The 17,568-nt window shown below is 48.1% G+C and overlaps 3 protein-coding genes across 4 annotated transcripts; 1 reads left to right on the top strand and 2 right to left on the bottom strand.

Moving 5' to 3' along the window:
- Positions 1 to 1,010: 1,010 nt before the first annotated feature.
- LOC136547198 (protein NODULATION SIGNALING PATHWAY 1-like) lies at positions 1,011 to 2,846 on the bottom strand. Its single transcript, XM_066539167.1, has one exon. The coding sequence runs from the start codon at positions 2,775 to 2,777 to the stop codon at positions 1,134 to 1,136; it is 1,644 nt and encodes a 547-aa protein (XP_066395264.1). The 5' UTR covers positions 2,778 to 2,846; the 3' UTR covers positions 1,011 to 1,133.
- A 3,219-nt stretch (positions 2,847 to 6,065) lies between these two features.
- On the top strand, positions 6,066 to 9,571 carry LOC136547197 (uncharacterized). The gene is made up of 2 exons (XM_066539166.1): positions 6,066 to 8,628; positions 9,258 to 9,571. Exons 1-2 carry the CDS (start codon positions 7,134 to 7,136, stop codon positions 9,509 to 9,511), a joined length of 1,749 nt encoding a protein of 582 aa, XP_066395263.1. The 5' UTR covers positions 6,066 to 7,133; the 3' UTR covers positions 9,512 to 9,571.
- Positions 9,572 to 11,786: 2,215 nt separating this feature from the next.
- LOC136547196 (glutathione S-transferase T3-like) lies at positions 11,787 to 16,043 on the bottom strand. Of its 2 annotated transcripts, XM_066539165.1 has the most exons (6): positions 15,914 to 16,043; positions 15,310 to 15,647; positions 15,074 to 15,131; positions 14,718 to 14,967; positions 13,872 to 14,637; positions 11,787 to 12,118 (listed from the first exon to the last, which is right to left on the bottom strand). In XM_066539165.1, exons 2-5 carry the CDS (start codon positions 15,488 to 15,490, stop codon positions 13,873 to 13,875), a joined length of 1,254 nt encoding a protein of 417 aa, XP_066395262.1. In that variant the 5' UTR covers positions 15,491 to 15,647; positions 15,914 to 16,043; the 3' UTR covers positions 11,787 to 12,118; position 13,872. The 2 variants fall into 2 exon arrangements, with proteins under 2 accessions (XP_066395262.1, XP_066395261.1); XM_066539164.1 differs by lacking the exons at positions 13,872 to 14,637; positions 14,718 to 14,967; positions 15,074 to 15,131; positions 15,310 to 15,647; positions 15,914 to 16,043 and adding an exon at positions 12,205 to 13,703.
- Positions 16,044 to 17,568: the final 1,525 nt, after the last annotated feature.

The raw sequence follows: 17,568 nt of genomic DNA, 5'->3' as shown, positions 1-17,568 counted from the left end.
CACTCCAGGATATAGGCCGGGCTTCTGACGGAGCGAAGCGGAGGCCCGTCGCCGGAGGCTTGGGCTAGGGTTTCGTGGAGACTTGATTCTCTTGTAAGCCGCCATAGGCGTGTAACCCAAAACTCTTGAGATAGTGAGATTGTTGCTAGCTGGTGCCCGTGGTTTTTCCCCTTCACATCGGAGGGGTTTTCCACGTTAAATCGTGTGTCTCCTCTGTGGCTTGATTCTTTACTTCATATTCCTATACGTCGTTCATAACAGAGAGAAGGGTCTGGTCGTCAAGAAGTCGTGAAGTAAGACATCTCCGAAACCATGTATAGTTTCTACGTACGTAGACACTACATGTGTAGAAACTACGTTTTTAATGGATAGTTTCTACAGAATAATCTTTTGCCCAATCGCACATCTTCTCTCTCGCTCATCTACCTATCATATCTCTTCGTGTCTTGATTTTCGTATAGATATGGTTTTTATTAAGAAACAATTTTCTCCTCTCTCCTCGATAAATCGCTTGCCACGTCAGCAAAATGCTTAGATGGCAGGATAATTAATGCACATAAAAACTATGATAGTTTTTGTATTGTGAGTGCTCTTAGCTGCCTAGAACAAGCTGTGCCTGTAGCATAGGTCGGTCATGGATTGGGTGGTGCGACGGTGCGGGCCGGACGACGACGAATATGGTGGCGACGATGGCTGAGGGTGGGGTTATGGGCGGGCCGTCGGTGTCGCTAGGGTCAACAAGGGGCGGCCATCGCCTTCTGACACGACGCGAGTGACCAACCTTACATGAATTTCGTTCATACGACTAAGTTCAATGCTCAAATCGTTCATAAAAAAAGTTCAATTGCCAGGATTAGCGAGAAAATTTCGTCATTCCAAAGAGGCCTGACTTTTGTACATGCATACTGTTATAAGCAGAGTGAAGTCAGCAAAAGTCATCGTGCCTATGGCTCGCCCATACAATGATACAAACCACCTATCCGTCTCAGACTTTTGAGTGCCAACCACCGTGTTGTAATCATGCATTACACCGGCGCGCGCGTGCTGGTCTCACGCTCTCGGCGCGAGTCCAGACCAGACCATGGGAAAAGCTGGCGCGCGCATCAGCACATGCACCATGAACCCCTTGTCGCTTATGCGCCACGCCCCATCAGCTCTGGGCTGGCCTGCGCCGGCCGCCACAGGGAGCAGAACGACACGGGCTGACCCTTCCACCGGAGCCCCACCGCCGCCGCCGCGGACGACGACGGCGGCACCAGCTCCCACCCGCCATCGTACTTCCTCAGCAGCGCCTTCGCCGTCTCCACCGCCTCGCCCCCGAACGCCGCCTCCTCGAACCCCGCCGCGGCCAAACGAGCCCGCCACGACTCCCTCCCCCCGCCCACGGCCGCTCCCCGCTGCGCCGTGGGCGCCAATGCTGTCCCGGCCTCCGCTTCCATCACCCGCCTCTCATCCGCATCCGTCCCCTTGAACGCCGCCGCCGTCGAGTCAAGGAATCTCCAAAGCAGCTCCAGCCTCGCCGCGAACTCGCTGGCTGCGCTGTAATCGCTGCGGCCGCCGCCGCCGTCCAGCTCAGTGAGGACCATTAGCTCCGGGTTGAGGTCCCTGACCGTTCGGAGTATAGCTGCTTGCTCGTCGGCGGTGGCGAGGCCGAGCCGGAACTGGAGGCAGACGATGAGGGTCTCGCCGGGGGTGAGAGTGCCGTGCAAGGTGTCCAAACATGGCGCTTGGACGATGCCGAGGTCTAGGTCGATGGACTTGGCGTACCGGAGCAGCTGCGGTGAGCAGTCGTAGCCTGGAGGTGGTGCGGAGAAGGGCACGGGTGGTGTGGCCGTGGGGCCGGCGACCGTGAGGCGGACGGAGGGCGGCGTGGAGCCCCGCGGCACGCGGGTGAGCGCCTCGAGCAGCGTCGGCCATTGGACGCCGTGCGAGACACCGATGTCCACGGCGTGAACCTGGCGGGGCTCGGTCACCGCACCCTTCGTCGACGCGGCCTGCGCGATCGCGGAGTTGGCGAGCAAGTTCGGCACGGAAAACCATGGGCTGACCTCGTTGAACCTGATGAGCGAGGCTCGGAACAGGCGCGGGTCGACGCCGGAGAACACCGGCGTCGGGCACTCGCAAGATGGCATCTTCACGGTCGCGGCAGCCGCTTGGCCCACGGCGTGCGGGAGGCGTCGCGTGAGGGCGCGCAGCCCGTGCGCGGCCAGGCGGTGGTTGGGTTCGCCGGAGAAGGAGGCCAGCTCACCGAGCACGTACAGCAGGTGCTGCGTGCGCGGGAGGTTGCCCGCTTCGATGGCGGCCGCGCACGGGTTCAACAGCTGCTCCGCCCACCTCGCCTCCCTGTCCGAATTTGCTGCGGTGCCCTTGCCACTCCCCTTCTTGCTCGGCTTCGACCTGACGCAGCTCGCTTCCCCCTTTTCTTGCTGACAGCCGCCTCTTCCGCCGCCGCCAACATGGGGTCGTTGGCTGCTGCTGTGTCCAGGAGACTTGCGTTTCTTGGGCTGCCCAAGCTCCTGCTGCGAGGTCATCGGTGCCGACGACGCAACGCTAGTATCAAGGTTCAGGCTTGGATGGTGCAGGGTTGTAGCAGTAGGTGGTAGCGTCTCCACGATCATGCTGCCGACGTCGTGCTGCTCCTGTGCTTCCGATGCCGACAGCCAGCCATAGTCGTTAAAGCCGAGGTCGAGGTTGGCAGCTAGGAAGGCGATGGACTCATCGAGCCAATCTGAGGTCGCGGCGGCTGCCGGTTCTTGGTCTTCTCTCTCGTTGTTCATGGCGATTATCCCTGAGCTCTCAAGCTTATCTGTGGTTCTGGGTCATGCAAGGGCTTGGTGATGTTGGCATCTCTGTACTGAAACTCTGAAGGGCTAACAAGAAGTATATACTTCCTAGCAGTGTAGTGTAGAATTGCGGCGTTCCCTGCATTTTTATACCACTACCACCTCTTATTCTGATGGTAGCAGAGTGAGAGTGACAGCTTGACAGTGAATGCTTCTAGTTATATGTCCATCTCACTAGTTCCTTGGAGCCACCCTACTAGGAATTCTCACACCCGTGGTCCATGATGCAGGCGTTGTGTTGTGGGACACTAATCTCACATAGTGGCATTGCTGTCTTCAGCAAGCAGCATTTTTCTCTCTAATTTTTTTTCTCGAACACACAGAAGAGCTGCGTATCATTGCATTAAGAAGAGTAGTCGTAAAATACAACACGCACACCACCCACACACCCCTTAACTTTTTTTCTCTCTAATTTCTTAAAGGCAGGTAGCTTAGGCTCAAATCTGAATCTAACTTTTTTTCTTGGAATGAAACTAAAATCCAATCTGTTCCCTCAAAAAAAAAAACTAAAATTCAATCCAGCCTATAAGGACTCGACAATTGCTCAGGTATGGAAAATTATTTTACTACTTTAGTTGATCATCCTTTGTATTCATGTACATTGTACATGAATACAACCAAAGGCATGCACATCAAGGGAATAATGCAGTTTGAGCCTTGATCAGTAGCAAACAAAAGTTTGCAGTTTTACAAAAAGGAATTATTCCCCATCAAGGGAAGGATCGTGAGATCAACTAGTCCTATAAAAAAACCAGAAACTAGTAGTCTTAGTCATAGTTGTTTGAGATTTAATGATTGTAGGCAGCCAAATTACAACGGCAAGACAGAAGTTGCTTTCTTCCACAGTTTCACAGTTTATTCAGACTCTTACTCTCGTTGTGAGAACTGAGAAGATAGTGACAGTAACGTGCTTACCAAAGAGCAAACACTACGAATGGTAGTGTGTCATTTATATTGCCGTGTGTAATTGAAATGCCTCACTGCAAGCCACCAGCTTTCTATGATCCTATTCTACACTCTGAAACACTAGATACTACTGCTCGAGACAAGTTTTGATGCCACACCTGTTACTAAAAGACAGTTTCTTTAGTTGTATTTAAGTAGTAATAGACGGATTGGCTTACTGACATCGATCAGCTGTCCTTGTCGAGTGCAATCCATGCTACAATACCATTTTTTATATAATGATGCCACGTTAACAAATAGCACAGTGTTACATACCCATCATAGCCTCATAGGTTCTTAGTATAACATTTCAAGAACTTCGATCTTCCGGAACCTTCGGTGTTTGTTTAGTTCCCAACCAAATTCTCAAAAAGTGCTATAGAAGTCATCACATCGAATCTTGCGATACGTGCATGGAGCATTAAATGTAGACGAAAAAAAACTAATTGTACAGTTTGGTTGGAAATTACGAGACGAACGTTTTGAGCCTAATTAGTCTATGATTGAACACTAATTGCCAAATAAAAACAAAAGTGCTACAATAGTCAAATTCCCAAAATTCACGAACTAAACACAGCCTCAGTGGTTTCTCTTATTCAATTGCTACAAGTTGCCAAGGTGTTGGCCTATCGAACTCCACCCCTGTGCAGTTTTACTCGGCCAATTGGTACCAAAGCTGATGCCTAGCGATCCACCAGTTGCTTATGGTGTAAACAAAAAGAAGCAAATTGGAAGTAAACTTACACAAGAAACATTGCAGTGCTATTCCTCATTTATTTGGTGCTTAAATCAGCAAATTGGATGGTCATATGGCACCACATGCGTTCCTCATTTTATCATTTATACGTATCACTTCAATCAATAGTGGCAAAACAGGCTCAGTATAAACACAAGAAAAAATTTCAAATTCTTTTCAGACCCTCACACAGAGTGGAAGCTCTTTGCACTTGGTACGTCCTTATTATTATTAATTGTTATGGTACCACAAGTCCACAACTGTTCAGAAAAATAAAATATTAAAAATCCATGTGAAATTTCTGGATCTCAAATATTGCAATTCCATTCCAAACATGACGTGTCATACAAGATCAATTGGGCTGTATTTTCACGTGCGGTGTCGCTATAGCGCGTGTTCAGTTCCACCCCAAAATCCTAAAAAGTGCTACAGTACCTATTACATCGAATGTTTGTGGCCTGTGCATGTAGCATTAAATGTAGACGAAAAAAAAACTAATTGCATAGTTTGGTGGGAAATTGCGAGACGAACGTTTTGAGCCTAATTAGTCCATGTTTGAACACTAATTGCCAAATAAAAACGAAAGTGCTACAGTAATCTAAAATTCCAACTTCCTGAAACTAAACACGCTCATAGTAATGTGTGAGCTCTGGCATGTAAAGGCAGCCTAACCAACACTATTACTAACTAATCAGGATATTAAACTAATAACTAGAGACACGTATGATGACCTAGCAGCATAGGAATATTAGAATATCCCTTCCCTAAATTCACCGTGCGACGTGCGTCATTTCTAGAATGAACTATCGTCTTTGAACATTATTGTTTTTTATTAGGACATCACTGAGAGAATGCCGCCCGGGGAAGGGAGGCGCGGAGCCCCAGGCCTCGTCTCCAGCACCACCGCAGCCGGCGCGAGGCGGCGCGGCACGAGCACGACGGTCACCATCAGCCACCGCGCGATCCCGAGGGACGGACAGGTCAGGTTCGGCGCTTTAAGGGTGTGTTTCTTTGCCCTGGTTTAGTTCGTGAAATTTGGAATTTGGGGCTACGGTAGTACTTTCGTTTTTATTTGGTAAATAGTGTGCAAACATTGATTAATTAGGCTTAAAACGTTCGTCTCGCAATTTCTCACCAAACTGTGCAATTAGTTTTTCTTTTCGTCTACATTTAATGCTCTATGCACGGGCCGCAAACATTCAATGTGACAGGTACTGTAGCAACTTTTTGGACTTTGAGGTCCAACTAAACAAGGCTTTTATTTAGTCGTTTGTATTTAGATATTAATAAAAAAATATTAAATATAGATTAATTATAAAATTAATTACATAGAGACTAATTTACAGGATGATTTTTAAACCTAATTAAGCTATTATTAGCATATGTTTACTGTAGCACTAAGTTGTCAAATCATAAATTAATTAAACTTAAAAGATTTGTCTTATAAATTAATTGTAAATTATGTAATTAATTTCATAATTAATCTATATTTAATATGTATCAAATATTCGATGAGGAGGAATTTTAGAGCGACGGTCTATGTTTGTGGAATCGGAGGTAGAATGGAGGACCCCGACCCCGACCTCGACCCTCTCCGCTCCTTCCTCGGCCCTTCCGTCCCAACACCAAATCCACCCAGATCCGCATCACCCCCAGCTCCCCACTCCCATCAATCACCAGATCCGCAACCGCCGCCGCCTGATCTATCCACTGATGGGTCTTTCCCTCAAGCGCACGCTGGGACCGCGGAGATCGAAGCCGAGATGGGTCCGGTCAATGGGGAGCCCGAGTCGCCGGCGCCAGAGCCGCTGTCGCCATCAGCTCAACGGCCGCCATCAACTCAAGCTCTCCCACAACCAGTAAGCCCAACGTTGATCGACCAAGAGCTACAGGAGAAGGCATGGGTGCTGCTCCCAGATTTGGCAAAGGATTTGAAAATTTTCAAAGAGCAAAGGGCGGCCTCGGAGCTGAGCGAAGGCAGGCCCGTCATCAATCCTCTGGAGTCAGCCACCCCAGCAACTCAATCGGCGGTGCATGAGCCCCAAGATGGTACGGTTGAAGAGGCCTCTATTCTGCGTTCTAGGATTCCTGCAAGCCACAAGGGGAAACAAATTCAAGGTGAGGAGGGCATTCATGGCGGCCATCAGGAGACCAGCTTTGCAGAGCCTCAAGCCTCAGCCTCAGCTAGGCCGGGCAGAGCAGCTCCCTCCTCCCAACCTGAATCGTCGAGCTCGCGCCAGAGGGAGCATCAAATGAGCTTCATCATCAGTGAAGAGGGATGGGAACCAGCTAAGGCTACACGCAAGCGCAGAGAGGCAGATACAGAGTCCAGAGCAATTCAAGCCTCCAACCTACCAGGACTCAAGGGTTTCGAATTCTTCAGGAAAAAGTTGGAGGGACGCTGTTTTAATTGCTTTTCACCAAATCATATAGCACAGAGCAGCTGAACGCAGCTTCGATCAACATGCCTCACAGCATAAATACAGGGGCTCCCAACAACTGAAGGCACCTGCCCAGGAGCTCAACCCCCCTCCACCACCTCCACCACCCCTACCTCCCCCAGGACGGACCTCCGCTCCTACGCGAAAGCGGTCCGTGGTTCGGAGCCCATGGCGGTGGCAAGGTACCCGGGCGACCCGCGTGCTAGGCCGGACCGCAGCTACTGCACGGTGACGGCGACTGGCTCCATCAGGCGCCGCCGCGAGGACCTCATCAACAAGGCCATCGTCTGCTGGCTGTACTCCAACAGCTATGACACGGAAGCCCACCATCTCGGCGACGCCATCCGCGGCAGGCTGCATCTTCGCCACGAAGACATCCAGATCGTGAAGCACTACCCCGAGCAGTTCCTGATCATCTTCTTCCAGCCGGCGAACAGGGAGCAGCTGCTGGACCGGGGCGTCATCTCTGAGGGGGGGCGCGACTTCCACTTCACCCCCTGGAGCGAGCGCCGCAACGCCGTCAACACCAACTGGGAGTTCCGCGTCAAGGTGCGCATTGAGGGCATCCCAGTGCATTGCTGGGCTGAGGATGTGGCAGCGCGAGCACTGGGACGAAGCTGCGCTATGCACTTCCTGGAGGAGAAGACATGCCGCCGCGAGCGCACCAGGACATTCGATCTGTGGGCATGGTGCTGCAACCCCTACGACATCCCCAAGGAGGTCCTCACCGTCACCGAGCCTGACAGGGAGCTTCCACCGACTTTGATCCCGCTCCTCCAGGCGCCACCACGCCACGACAAGCCTGTCGACCTCAAGCGTGCCCACGTCTACACCTTGCGCAACCATCTGGAGTGGGTGGAGGATCTGACCTTTTTGCAGGGACACGGCAGGGCGGGTGGTCCTATGAACCGCAAGCCGCGCAGGGAACTTGTCTGGAGCTATGGCGTCCCTGACTCAGTTGGCGAGCGTCCCCCGGGCAGGCGGGGCGATGATCGTGGCCGAGGCTTTGGGCACCATCAGAGGAGAGACGACTACGACCACGGCAGCCGCAACTATGGCATCCGCCGCCACCGCAGCGTCTCCAGCTGGGCCAGGAACTCGCGCTGCAGGGGCGCAATGGACGACTGCATCAGCTCCAACAGGTGGCGTGGGGGGAGGGGCTCCCCGCCAACTCGAGGCAGGGGCTCCACAACGCTCCGCCAGGCTCAAACCATGGTGTGGAAGGTGAAGGCAACCAAGGACAAGTCAAAGCAAAAGAAGGTGTCCTTCGCCGACCCAATAGCAACTGAACTCAAGGCTCCCAGACCCACCCTGCGCGACGACAGCATTATGCTCATCAAGGAGAAGGAGGCCAGCAAGGAGCCTGAGCAAGGGGGCACAGCCAGCGTCACCAACAACACCGTCAACCCTCTCACCATTGAGCAGCTTGCTATCTGCTCTTCAGTCGATAAAGTGGTGCAGGCAGGACCATCACTCAATGTTTACTCTTATCTTGCAGAGAAAGAGGTCAGCAAGGAGCCTGAGCAGGGGGGGCACAGCCACTGTCATCAACAACACCGTTGCCCCCCTCACGATGGCCGGGATGGGCGAGGATGTGCAGCAGGCTATGATCGAGACACTCAAGCTGATGGAGAGGGAGCTCATTCTGCCATGCAACAATCTGGTGAGCAACACCCAACAGTCCCATCTTTCACTTGAGGTTCCTGATACACCAGTAGTAGATCAGGGTGAAAATTAGAACATACTGGGGAGGAACAGCCAGTAGAAGCATCAGGGCAGCTTGAACCCTAGGCCAATGAGGCAACCTACCTTAGCTCTAGAGATGTAGAGTTCCTACAACCTGTTCCCTCACATGAAGGCCTTGATAGCACCACTATAATGGCCCAGGAACCATCGTTTGAGGTTACTGGTTCGTTGGTTGATTCTAGTTGTGATACAGTACAGCCAGCTAATCCTAGGTGTGACCCAACGTTGGTAAATCTCAGTGATGATTCAGCATCACTACCCAACCCCAGTAGTGACCCAACATCACATAACATGACAGTGGACGATTTCTCCCCTGTACAACAACCAATCATACAAGAGGTTTTTCAAATGCCACACACGGAGGGGCATTTTGACCCTTCACACACATCAACTCAGAGAAAAAGCATTAGGTTGGTAAAAAAGGAAGAACTAAATGTAGGCAAGGACACTATTCAAGTGGCGCAAGATTTATTAGTCAAGAAGCTAGGAGAATTAGCAGGAGAGACTCCTAATGAAGATGAAGCTGACTTTGGTTTCTATGCGCAGCACCATGTAATGGGGGTAGGGCGGAATGCCCATTGTATCGTAGTGCCCAAAGTGGCGGTAAGGGGGCGGTCAGGCCCGAGTTAGTAGTTGATCTGAAGATCAGACTTGATGAGTCATGGATTGGCACCTGCTGGCCGTGCAGCCTTCGGTGCGTTGTTTGTATTCGTGAGACATGGATCGGATCCGGCCTGCTGGCTCTGTTGCCTTCGGCGATGTCCAGTTATGAACTATTGGTTGAACTCTTATGGCTGTGATTTGGCACACGGTAGTGAATTCGGTTATCTATGTCTAACAAAAACTGTAATATTATCTGTTGGAATGTCAGAGGCTTAAACGATGGAACTAAAAGGGCAAGCGTAAGAAATAAAAATCATCTCATCGGGGGCCACTGTGGTTTGCCTACAGGAAACGAAAATTGCAAACTGGACACACTCTGGTGAGATGTTCGCTTGTTGGTTTCAGCTACGTCAACAGTGTTTTCTGTTTTCCTCTCATAATAAATCAGCACCGGCTGAGTTTATTAGGTCAGCAACCAGCGAACACGTAGGGGGCGATTTGGCACAAAACGTGGTATTCTTACCATCGTCTGGGGCATCTGGAGGGATACTGATGGCTGCATCAGAACGTTTCTTCAAGCTAGGGAACCCCCACCTGACGCCACATTCAGTGTCGGCAACTCACAATATTGGCAGATAATAAAGAGTGGTCACTCACAGGAGTCTATGGGCCACAATCAGACAACGATAAGAGGCTGTTCATGCAGGAAATCACAAACCTGAAACAACTCATGTTACCAGCATGGTTACTACTAGGGGATTTCAACTTGATTTACCGCACGCAGGACAAGAACAATGGACGGCTAAACTTGACGCTGCTAAACGGTTTCGAGTCTACGATTGATAATCTCTTGCTAGCACCCATCGAGCTTAAAGGAAAAAAAATATACTTGGTGCAATGATCAACAGAATCCGACGATGACGAAGATTGATCACTTCTTTGCCTCATCTGAATGGCTTGAAATTTTCCAAAGAACAGACCTACAAGCCCTAGCGTCCTTAGGATCCGATCACTACCCACTTTTCTTGCAAGGTAACGTCGTCCATGACTTCTACAGGGGATTCAGGTTTGAATCGCACTGGGTAAATTGCCCAGGCTTTCTAGAGACGGTCAAACAGGTTTGGGACAAACCGGTCAATAGTCAGGACGCCATACTACGAGTTCATGTCAAACTCATGCGAACTGCAAAAGCACTAAAAATGTGGAGACGCAAAAATTTCTGTGATTGGAAAATACGGTGGGCTATTTTGAACATCACACTCAAATCTGGAGAAGGCACAAGAAAGAACGTTGACTCAAGATGAGATAAATTTCAAGCGATACCTGAAGAATAAGGCTCTGGGACTAGCAGCGGTGCAGAAGTCTAGAGCGAGGCAACACTCCAGATTAACCTGGATAAGGAAAGGAGATACAAACACAAGATTTTTCCATCTTCATGCTAATGCGAGAAAAAAGAAAACCTTCATCCCTGCGCTTACCAGTCAGACAGGGACAGTCACCTTGCAAGAGGAAAAATCAAATCTAGTACATGCACATTTCTCTCAGATCATGGGGACACCGATTGCAAGAACAAAGGCACTAAATTGGCAACAGTTAGGATATATGCAGCACAACCTTGATGATTTAGACGCCCTTTTCACTCAGGAAGAAATTGCATCGGTGATAAAAGAAATGCCATCAGAAAAAGCACCGGGCCCGGATGGCTTCATAGGCTTGTTTTATAAGAAATGCTGGACGATCATAAAGGATGACCTGACACAAGCAATCTTAAGTTTCTATTGCCACCGGACAGCAAGACTGAATCTAGTGAATGAAGCAAATATTGTGCTATTGCCAAAGAACCAAATAGCAGCCACCGTATCGGAATACAGACTGATTAGTCTGATCAATAGTGTAGCAAAAATAATCACTGAGTTACTCGCAAATCGACTGGCACCCCATATGAACGAGCTTGTATCGCATGCCCAAAATGCATTCATCAAAAAGAGATGTATACATGACAACTTTTTATATGCACAAAGAGTCATACAGTTGCTACACCGAAAGAAGAAACCAGCGCTTTTCATCAAGTTAGATATATCCAAAGCATTTGATTCCATAGGGTGGACGTTCCTCTTGGAAGTCGTGCAAGCACTTGGCTTCAGCACAAAATGGAGAGACTGGGTGTCGGTCCTGCTGGGCACAGCATCCTCAAAGGTTCTAGTAAATGGACAACCGACAAGAGGGATCAAACATGCCAGGGCTTACTCCAAGGCGACCCACTATCACCATTTCTGTTTATCCTAGCCATCGACCCGTTAGGGCGTCCGCAATGGTCCTAGACCATTGTTAGCTAGGAGGTGTCCACGTCATGAATCAAATAGACAACCGTCCAAAAAGCTATCTATATTGCTAGCTATTTGTACTTTTAATACTTCCACCCACATAAAGAGAAAATGGATACAATGTGCATCATCTTTGTGGCTCACTGTGTGCTGGCTTCATAAACAACTAACGATAATCAACTGGTTGCATACAACTTGACTCAAACCATTTCATTACATGACCAACTAAAGATAAACAACGGGTACAACTCAAGGTTTTAAATATAAAGATAAAATAAAATGTCCATACGGTTACTACATAATACACTAATTGATAACCATGAGTCCAGCCATACATCTTTATTTCAGGCCACGAAAGCAAATTAAAGCTAACTGCATCATTGAGGAAGAAGCACCAAAAGCCAAAAGTCATCTCATCCATAACCCAACAGCCTCCATCATAGCTTGCTAGAAATTCCAATCAACCTCACATCAACGATTCTGGAAAAAGAAAACAAACAGTAAGTCAGCTTCCTCAATATAATGAACAATGCCAATAAGAAAAACAGTTTCATGAAAGATCTTACATGAGGTTATTATAAAAAAAATTACTAGTGGGGAGCCCTATGGCCAAAACGCTGCCAAATGTGCTCAATTAAATCATCTTTAAGTTGAGTGTGGACTGAGTGAGCACGGATAGCAGAATTTCTGCGTCGAACATCATTGAAGCATGGGTTAGTGTTTGAGGCCTTTTGCACTTCAGGAGGAAGAACAACTGATTCTCCAGGAATTGCATTCAGATCAATAGACTCCTCAGCCATTTCTCCCTCATCTTCCACTATCATGTTGTGGAGAATAACACAAGCTTTCATGATTTGTCCAATAATCCTTCTACTCCAAGATCGTGCTGGCCGACGCACAATGTTGAAGCGAGCTTGCAGAACGCCAAAAGCACGCTCCACATCTTTTCTTGCACCTTCTTGTGCTGCTGCATACACCTTGTGCTTGTCTAGTTGAGGTGAATTTATAGACTTCACAAAGGCTGCCCATTCTGGGTAAATTCCATCGGCTAGGTAATAACCAGTGTCATATTGCCTACCATTGACGGAAAATTGAACCCGAGGAGCTTCACCCTTTATCACCTCAAGAAACAAAGGGGACTGATTGAGCACGTTGATGTCATTATTAGACCCAGCCACACCAAAGAATGCATGCCAAATATGGAGGTCATGGGATGCTACCGCTTCAAGGATCATGGTTGGGAATCCATAGCGACCGGTGGTATATTGCCCCTTCCATGCTGTTGGACAATTTTCCCATCGCCAATGCATGCAGTCAATGCTACCCAACATTCCAGGGAATCCACGAGACTCTCCAACTTGGAGCAAACGCTCCATGTCTTCAGCTGTAGGGCGTCGTAGGTACTCAGAGCCGAAAACAGCAATCACCCCTTGCACAAATTTTTCCAAGCACTCAAGGGCAGTACTCTCTGCAACCTTTAAGTACTCATCAAGCATGTCAGCTGCAGTCCCATATGCAAGCATACGGATTGCTGCTGTGCACTTTTGCAGTGGTGAAAGCCCCAGGCGATTAGTACAGTCTACCCTTTGAGTGAAATAGGGAGACCAACTGCCCAGGGCATTCACAATGCGTACAAAAACATGCCTTCTCATCCGAAATCTTCTACGAAACATTGCATCAGAATATAGAGGCTCTTCTGCAAAGTAATCAGCCACAAGTCGTTGATGTGCACCTTCACGATCCCTGTCGATGTACTTTCTGGTTCGACGCCTAGATGAACTACCCGCCATCTTTGCCTTAATCTTCGTAAAAATCCGGCTAGCAAGAGAGTCAAGGGCTTGTTGCTCAGCTGAGAACTCTTCTAAGGGGTCTACAGAATCATCGGATTGATCCGACATGTTTGGAGACAAGTTTAGAAAGGAGTATAGAGGCTGGAGAGTTTGGGCTGCTGTGCATATATGCAGCTATACTGGTCATGTATATATACACACACAAAGGACAAATGCGTTTTGACTACTACACTAAACTGGTCATGTAATTAGTGGTACTGCATGATAATTCACAAAGCATTGGTACTAGATGTTGACTGACTAAATTTAGTGGTACTGCATGATAATTCACAAAGCATTGGTACTAGATGTTGACTGACTAAATTTAGTGGTACTGCATGATAATTAGCAATGCATTTATACATGTTGACTGGCTGTAAAAAAAGTAGCAGTAAACAAAGTACCTTAGTCACTGTTACTGGCCAACTTCTCCCTTAGCATCTTCAGGGCAAGGACATGCTCAGCTCTAATATCCTCTGTCATCTCCCTAGTGTCCATACACAGGAGTTTATGATATGAATCCAGTAAAGCAGTCTCTCTGTTAAGCCTTGCTGTTTGAAACTTCTTATCAGAAATACGTTCCTGAGCCTCTAAGAAATCTTCCTGTCGTTTTTTTGTTGCAGCTTGAATGTCAATGAATTTCTTCAAGTCTTCATCTAAACTAACATCATCATCGTTGACTCTACCTTTACCACTGCGTTGTTTCTTAGCTTTTTTTGTCCCCATAGGACGTTCCATTTCTCCTACAGCCTCTGGTGTCCCTGAGGTTTCAATTGCCTCATCTTCACCATCCAAACTCCTTTTATTTGGGGTTTCAAGTTCTTCCAAAACTGCATGCCACTTGGGTTCACCACGAAGAATCTTCCAGCAGTGCTCAACTGTGAATGGGCCTTCCTTATAGTCATCCAAATAAAACTGCTTAGCCATGTCTTTTAGCTGTTCATCTGAATATCCGCTAAGATAAATTGAGGTAGCCTTCTTCCAAGATCCACAGAACAATGCCACCCATTTCTTAATTTTTGTCCAGCGATCTTTGAGATGTTTCACCTCTCTTTTTCGGTTTATAGGTGTAGTCTTATTGTACAGTTCATGTACATCACCCCAATACTTCTCATTTTTCTTGCAATTCCCATTGATTGGGTCATTTGAGTGAATCAGCCATGCACTGACCTGAATTTAGCATACATGATTAGTTATAGGTTCATGTATTTGTCTAGCTACAAAAAAGAAAGTGATACAATTTTACTTACTAGCCTCACGTCCTCATCTGGATCAAATACAAGACGCTTTGCAGTCCTGCCATTGTTTCCATCATCTAAGTTGATGGTAGTTTTGCCTTTCGATCTCTTTTTAGCATTTTGGTTTTCTGAGTCATTTTTTGGTGGTGCTAATTGATATTCCTTTCCCATAGGTGGCCATGTTGCCGAGACATGAGGAATGAATGGTTGTCCAGATTGTAAAATGTTCAAAAAACCACCAGGTGGATAGTAATCCATACCACTGTAAAATCAAGCAACCCATATCATTACTTGTAACTAACTATTTTCTGAACATACTAAAATGACAACAAGTTCAGCAAGAAATTTACATAAAAACGGAAACCTACTAATTTGTGGATGTGGCTGCTGAAGGTGTCGCTTGTGGCAAAGGTCCAGGCCACCATGCTGTAGAGAATATATAGGTAATTTTAGTATATCTATTTCAGTTAATCAAGACCATGAGGATATCAGCACATCAATTTTAGTTAATTTTAGTCATGAATATACAATTCATTTCATACAAGAGGGCAACATAGATCTACGAATAATCTTGTATAAACAAATAAATTCCCAAGTGGATTACCTGATTGGCTTCCAGGAGTAGGAACAGCAGCAGCACCACCACCATAAAGAAGCGCAGGAGCAGATGAATGAAGCGTAGGAGCAGGAGCAGATCCAGTTTGAGATGCAGGAGCAAAAGTACAAGCAGGTCCATCCTGAACTGGTGGCGGTGGAGCCATTTGTCGCTTGGATCTCGAGCTCATCACCGGCAGCCGCGATTTCTTCTCGCGCTCGCCGGCAGCCGCGACTTCTTCTCGCCCTCGCCGGCGTCGTCAGCTCGCACGCGCGTTGGCCTCCGCGCCGCGCCCTCTCCGCTCTCCGCGCCCTCTCTGCCTCCGCAGTATGCCCTCTCCGTCCCCTCTGTTGGATAGGATTCGATTAGGATTCAGAGTGTGAAGAGTGAATGAAAAAGGAACGATATGGTGGAGGATTTTCGCGCGTAGCCATGGAGGATTCGCGCCAAATGTTGAAGGATTCGCGCCAAATGGTGGAGGATTCGCGCGCGCAGGCATGGAGGATTCGCGCGCGGTGAAGGGTTGACGCGCGCAGCGGATCTAAGGTCGGTAGAAAACGCTAGTGGAAAAGCTAGTAGCGAGCGAGAAGGCCGGCGATTCGGCGCATCGTACCGTGTGCGAGATGAGCGACGAAGGAGTCGCTGGCTCGAGTTTTTTTGCACGCTCTCTCTCTTCCACGTAGGATAGATGCTGACCTGTACACCCAAATAGCTAGCTGACTCAGCCTTGTTGCGGACGCCCTTACAACGCATTATCGAAGTGGCGGCGCAGAAGGGTGTGCTCAAACCTATCCTTCCAAAGTCGGCACAGCTGAGGTGCTCACTTTACCCAGATGACGTGGCGATTTTCTCCGACCCATCAGCATCTGAACTTCAAAGGTTATACAAGATACTAACTTTCTTTGGAGAGTGCTCGGGCCTCAAGATTAACATCTCAAAAACGGAAATTTATCCGATCAGACTAGACAACGCTGCGGTACCTCAGCTACTCCAAAATTTCCCCGGAAAAATTTGTAAATTCCCAGGGAAGTACCTGGGACTTCCCCTTCATATCCGAAAGCTCCGGAAGATAGAGGTACAACCTTTGTTAGACAAAATAGGAGCAAGGTTACCTGGGTGGAAAGGAAAGCTACTGTCCGCGTCGGGAAGAGAAACCTTGGTCAAAACCGTGCTATCCTCGCAGCCAATATACCACATGACCGTCTTCCCCGAACAGAAATGGCTTATACGGAAGATCGACCGATTAAGGAGGAGCTTCCTCTGGAGAGGAGAGACGCCGGATAAGGTGTATGGGGGGCACTCTCTAGTAAATTGGCCAACTTCATGCCTTCCAAAGAGCAAGGGCGGGTTGGGGATACTGGAGCTTGAACGCTTCACAAGGGCGCTGAGGTTGAGATGGCTGTGGTTTCAATGGAAACACAAAGACTGTGCATGGAACGCACTGGAGCTCCCATGTGATTGGCGCGATCGTGAACTCTTCGCAGCTTCAACGGAGGTCACTATCGGTGACGGCAAGACAGCTAGGTTTTGGACGTCGTCATGGGTCAATGGGAAAACTCTGAAAAGTATGGCGCCAACACTCTTCCTCAAATCAAAAAGGAAAAAATTAACAGTTCAGATGGCGCTACATGAAAACAGATGGATTAAACACTTGCTTCCACTTCAAACCAGTCAAGAGATACGGGAATATGTTGCACTGTGGGAAAAAGTAGGCAACGTTCAACTACAAGAGGGCACGGAAGACACAATACGATGGCGATGGACGCCAGATGGAGAATATACAACTAAAAGCGCCTACCAAATCCAATTCGAAGGTAGTTACAGCAAGTTAAGGCTTACGCCAATCTGGAAAGCACAAACAGAGCCTAAATGTCGTGTTTTCGCGTGGACACTACTACACAAGAAAATACTTACTGCTAACAATCTGATGAAGAGGAATTGGCCAAACGACCCGACTTGCAAACTATGTGGAATTGATCCGGAGACGCCGACCCACCTTTGCAAAGACTGTCCATATTCAAAACAAGTCTGGTCCCAATTGAAAAGCTGGCTGCAACTCTCGGTTCTTGATTCAGTGCCAATGACAGGATCAATTCACAGGTATTGGAGAAAATGCAGGGTCAAATTCGACAAACGACAGAGGAAAACATTTGACGGGATCATAATCTATTTCTGGTGGAACATATGGAATGAGCGGACTAGAAGAACATTCCAAAAAAAAAAAAGCTTACAAGCGAATCAGGTAGCAAGTCTGTGTAAGGATGATAT

Source organism: Miscanthus floridulus, chromosome 3, assembly GCF_019320115.1.
Source record: "Miscanthus floridulus cultivar M001 chromosome 3, ASM1932011v1, whole genome shotgun sequence".
In the NCBI taxonomy this organism is placed as follows: Eukaryota; Viridiplantae; Streptophyta; class Magnoliopsida; order Poales; family Poaceae; genus Miscanthus; species Miscanthus floridulus.
The sequence above is the reverse complement of the archived record's forward strand: the minus strand, read 5'-3'. Positions and strand labels throughout refer to the sequence as shown.

Bases quoted from the DNA above. Each gene is read 5' to 3' on its own strand.
- LOC136547197 (XM_066539166.1), top strand. From the start codon at position 7,134: ATGGCGGTGGCAAGGTACCCGGGCGACCCGCGTGCTAGGCCGGACCGC. The intron at 8,629-9,257 runs GTGAGCAACACC...TTCTATGCGCAG, and splicing joins TTCTGCCATGCAACAATCTG to CACCATGTAATGGGGGTAGG.
- LOC136547198 (XM_066539167.1), bottom strand. From the start codon at position 2,777: ATGAACAACGAGAGAGAAGACCAAGAACCGGCAGCCGCCGCGACCTCA.
- LOC136547196 (XM_066539164.1), bottom strand. From the start codon at position 13,536: ATGTCGGATCAATCCGATGATTCTGTAGACCCCTTAGAAGAGTTCTCA.